Source organism: Camelina sativa, chromosome 5, assembly GCF_000633955.1.
Source record: "Camelina sativa cultivar DH55 chromosome 5, Cs, whole genome shotgun sequence".
In the NCBI taxonomy this organism is placed as follows: domain Eukaryota; kingdom Viridiplantae; phylum Streptophyta; class Magnoliopsida; order Brassicales; family Brassicaceae; genus Camelina; species Camelina sativa.
The window spans coordinates 15,311,384-15,316,934 of NC_025689.1; the positions used below are offsets into that span (position 1 = coordinate 15,311,384).

A 5,551-nucleotide genomic window follows, 5' to 3' on the forward strand; every position below is an offset into this window, starting at 1 on the left:
GGAAGGACAACGGATGAGACTCACTAATTGATACTAAGATTTTTGTATCTTCTAGTAAGTCTCAATTAACTTTATACAGTTGTAGTACAGAAGGTGTCAATCCAAATGAGATGTTGCTAGCAATCAATATGCAATCAAAGTATCACAAGTCAAAGCCAGTTCAGAGAGAGGTTTTATGTCTAACAATCCTAGAGTGATCAGAATGCAAAACAGAAATGAACTACAGAACTAGAAACAAAAATGTATGACAAGAGGTAAACGTGAGTAAAAACGAAATCGAGTCTAAACAAGAACTAAATAGCAAGATGAAAAACGGTCTCAGGAATGCAATATCAATCAAAAGATAGAAGTCCTAAGGATGTGAGTAATTGATGTCGGTGGAGTATCCTAGTCTACAGAGTGTTTAACATGCCACAAGCAAACTATCCCTAAACAATGAACATCACGACTTAGCTAATCCAATCTTTTGACAGAAACTACTCAGACTCAACCTCTTCCAAACCTAGCTCTCGCTAGAGAAACATGATCAAGCATGGCATGACAAACAAGTTCATTCACGTCAACAAACATCCTAGACAACTAATCTCTTAGGCTAGGAACGTAAGTCTCTGGCACTAGTTGGTCAGACATTTCATCAAACACCTTCTGGGCGTGGAAATGTCTAAGACCTAGTTCCAATTGATCAGAGAGAAACTAGTATTTATAACTCTAGTCCAGAAGGGAGTCATACAAATAAAAGCTTAAACACCCTACATCCTCAGATCCTCCACCTAATCTATCCCATCCTCAAGAACTCTAACACTACTTGGATCTAGAAACCATCATCAACGATACAAACTCATAAACCATTGAATCAAGCATCATTAGATAGATAAAAATGGGATGAACAACTCTGTAGAAGAAATTAAATGCAAAAACTGAATAATCTCAAAGATGTCGGATTACAAAATCTGAGAACGTTTTTGGTGGCTAGGTAAAACCTTAAGAAAAGAACAAACACAAGTTAAAAGATGTCATGGGCAAAGACTTAACAAAATGTATATATAGTCACACATGAAAAGCCCTAAAACATAAAACGACAAGGTTGGGAATCTCCTGAAGCGTGTGAGACGGAGCGTCTTCTTTCCTGACATGTGCGATCGAGTCGGTGCGTCGCGAGCGTGATGCGTCGGCGGTGGTTCAGCTGCGATGGATCGAGTGAGTATGGCTCGAGTGATGTGAGTAGGAGTGGCTCGAGCGGTGTGAGTGAGAGTGGCTCGAGCGTGGTCGGCTCGAAGGAGGTGCGGGGTGGTTGGCTCGAGCTGGGTGTATACGCATCCACTAAAACGATGATAACTCTTGAACCACACCTCCGATTGGCTTGAAATAAACGGCATTGGAAAGATGACTCAATTCTCTACAACTTTGATGAAGACGTAAAAAGCTTAATCCCTCGACTGGGTGCTCGATTGGTGGCTCGAGTGGTAGCTCGAGTGGTGGCTCGAGTGGTGATTCGAGCGTGGATGTTGGAGCGTGGTTCGAGCGTTGATGACATCCATTCCGGGTATGATGGATCGAGTGGGATGCTGGTGCTTCTTCCTGGGAGCGCGTCTAAGTTGCATGTCGGTCGAGTCACATGACGTCCATTTCAGGCATGCTTGGTCGAGCCGCATGTCTCAACCTCCATTCAGTTCCAACAGTCTGTACATCTCCTAAACACCTGAAATAACTCCAATATGCAAGATGTATGCAAGACCAATGCAAAGACTACCTAGATATGCATATTATGCAAAAGAGACTAAAAACAATACAAAACAATAAGTTAAGAGAACAAAATGAATAACAAATACATGATGAAATAGTGAAAAATATACACATATCACTAATTTATGTCTTGAAAAAACCAACCACTATCTCTGAGTCAACTTCTAACTCTATGCGTCTAACTCATTACTCGTCTCTCCATTTCTTTGACTATTTCACATTTCTTTTCTTGGTTGAACTAAATTATAAACCAAATTTAATTTTTTTTTTCTTCATAGAAAATACAATACACAAATCAGGCAATAGGCATTCATTTGGTCCCTACCTGTATTGAAATCGAAACACCTAGCAAACGATTTGGATTTTTGTCTTTAACTTGTCATCATCTAATATATATAACACGTTGTAACAAACGTTTTGGATTTTTGTCTTTAATTTGTATGTCTACATAACTACAAAGAGAGTTGGTTAAAAAAATTTTGGCTTTAATTTGTATATATACATAACTACAAAGAGTTGGTTAAAGAACTTAAAAGAAATAAAAAACATGTGATAACAAACTACACTCTTATCTGTCCCTCTTCAATCTACCCATACGCTTCTCGATTCTTCCACTGACTTTTTTGATAAAATTTCTGGTTTTATAATTTTAACTTTTCATTAATTACAAGATGCTTAGAGCGGCATCAACATTCCAGGTTGAACAATTCCGGTCAATCAGAGCATGGACTAGCATTTAGAGAATTTATAAATGCATTTAACCCATCACTCACCTTAGAGGTTTATCTTTTTAAAAACATACTTACCCAAGAGTTTATGCCATCCAAGTACAAACTAGTTCTTCTTTGATAAAGCATCCCACAAGATATGAGAAAAACGATTCATCGCCTCATATACTTGGACGGCATGCCATTGACAGCAAATTCTAAGAGCTAGCACGAACATTCACCATCCAAATCTTATAAACTAAATTATAAGAACGTACATAATAAATTTACGGTTAGCACGGACAAAATTAATATAACCAGCAAAATTAACAGGAGTCGTGAATTGTGAAAAGAACACTAAGCAGCCAAATTCAATTATTAAGAAACACAAAATTTTAAGAGTTTTTTCTTTTTGTCCCTATTAACCAAAAAAGGAAAAAAAAAAAAAAAAAAAAAGATGAATGTAGTTCCCGGTATTAAGGAAAGAGTATCATCATATTACCTATGATTACTCAAATCCCATATATTACTCTAATATACATTAATTATATTATTCTATGTAATCCCTTTAATTATGTCCTTTGATTATGGTTTGTGATTATATATAAGTTATATCATTCCATTTATAATACAACAACAATAATAATATAATACTATTCTCTCTAATATATGGTATCAGAGCCACAATGATCTAACGATCGGCTCCGTTCCTGTTTCTAAGCTATGTGCTTCTTTTGTTTATTTTTGTTTTAAGCCAAGTGCTTCCACATTCAAGTTCATTATGAACCTCTGAATTTAAGCCATAGAGCTTCTCTCATTCAAGTCTACCATGTTAGACCTCTGAATCTTAGCCAAGTATTTTTCTTTATAATTTTTATTCTCAAGCCAAAAGTGCTTCTATCATTCAAGCTTATCATAAGCCTCTGAATCAAGATGAATTTCTTTTGAAATAAACAAAAAAAAAAGCAGACTCTAACCATATATTACTCAACACCTCCACATCACACAACTCACCACCGTATCGGGTCTTTAGCAAATCTTGCTCAACAACAACAACTCATCTTCTCAATTCATAAGCCGATCCCCTTCTCAACACTTGGACTTGTCAATCTCAAGCCGTTATTTTCGCATCGCTTCATCACCCCTGGAGATTGAAGGGGCGTATTAAAGAAAGAGTATCATCATATTACCTATGATTACTCAAATCCCATATATTACTCTAATATACATTAATTATATTATTCTATGTAATCCCTTTAATTATGTCCTTTGATTATGGTTTGTGATTATATATAAGTTATATCATTCCATTTATAATACAACAACAATAATAATATAATACTATTCTCTCTAATATATGGTATCAGAGCCACAATGATCTAACGATCGGCTCCGTTCCTGTTTCTAAGCTATATGCTTCTTTTGTTTATTTTTTTTTTGTTTTAAGCCAAGTGCTTCCACATTCAAGTTCATTATGAACCTCTGAATTTAAGCCATAGAGCTTCTCTCATTCAAGTCTACCATGTTAGACCTCTGAATCTTAGCCAAGTATTTTTCTTTATAATTTTTATTCTCAAGCCAAAAGTGCTTCTATCATTCAAGCTTATCATAAGCCTCTGAATCAAGATGAATTTCTTTTGAAATAAACAAAAAAAAAAGCAGACTCTAACCATATATTACTCAACACCTCCACATCACACAACTCACCACCGTATCGGGTCTTTAGCAAATCTTGCTCAACAACAACAACTCATCTTCTCAATTCATAAGCCGATCCCCTTCTCAACACTTGGACTTGTCAATCTCAAGCCGTTATTTTCGCATCGCTTCATCACCCCTGGAGATTGAAGGGGCGTATTAAAGAAAGAGTATCATCATATTACCTATGATTACTCAAATCCCATATATTACTCTAATATACATTAATTATATTATTCTATGTAATCCCTTTAATTATGTCCTTTGATTATGGTTTGTGATTATATATAAGTTGTATCATTCCATTTATAATACAAAAACAATAATAATATAATACTATTCTCTCTATTTACACCCGGAAGTGAAGGGTAGCAATTGAGATAAGGGTGGTCCACGCAGCATGTACAGAGTGTGTGTAGAGCATGTGATATGAAGGTATCAAACAACTTTTGTGGTTGCAAATTGCAGACCAACTAGTATTTAAGCTAGCCTTGTTTCATCTCAATTTCATAAATACAAGCTTATAACTCTCCACATACATTTTGCAATCAAACAACTAATCAATCAAAAGATGGAAGGCAAAACTTTGATTCTATGTGTGCTCCTAATGAGTCTGTTCATGGCACAAATTCAAGTTGACGCAAAGAGCTGCTGTCCATCCACCACAGCTAGAAATATTTATAACACTTGCCGCTTAGCGGGAAGTTCCAGGCCATTCTGTGCAAGTCTCAGTGGCTGCAAAAACATTGGTGGGACGAAATGTCCTCCCGGATATACTCATGACATTCTCGAAAACACAGGTAAATTGATCAATATAGTAATTTATTGCGTACATTATATGTAACATGACGGATCAAGATTTCATTTTCTGTATTAAATTTTGTCTTAAGGTGATGCTGCCAGTGAATACTGCAAAGTTGGGTGTGTGTCATCTGTGTGCGGTGCTTTAACCACTATTCAGAACTCTGGTAAAGCAAACTTCTCATACTCATATATATCATTATTATCAATTTTTTTAAATAATTCATAAGATAATACATTATATCCATTCATATTATGTCTCGATAATTATATAGATGCAAGTGAAGTCGTGAATGGAGCGGTTGAAAATTGTGCCAACGCATGTTCTACAGTCTGCACCAAGAACTCGATGAATGCAGTTGAAACTGCCTAGACAACTTTATCCATCTATGAAGATACCAAGCAGATCTGGAGGTGAAGTGTGGTCATCTTTCACAATGTTGTTTTTCATGTTTTCAATAATTGTCGTGTATGTGACAAAAATGTTAAGACTCTCATGCTCATTTGTGTATTTGCGTAGAAGGTTGTCGATCTATAGATTGTATATACCTTCTACTTCCTATCTTTTAAATAATGAAAAATGTGTTTGTATTAGTCTTCTA

At 35.8% G+C, this 5,551-nt stretch overlaps 1 protein-coding gene across 1 annotated transcript; it reads left to right on the plus strand.

Moving 5' to 3' along the window:
* Nucleotides 4,650-5,551, plus strand: LOC104786967 (probable thionin-2.4). Its single transcript, XM_010512450.2, has 3 exons — nt 4,650-4,948; nt 5,039-5,116; nt 5,225-5,551. The coding sequence occupies exons 1-3, from the start codon at nt 4,720-4,722 to the stop codon at nt 5,320-5,322; spliced, it is 405 nt and encodes a 134-aa protein (XP_010510752.1). The 5' UTR covers nt 4,650-4,719; the 3' UTR covers nt 5,323-5,551.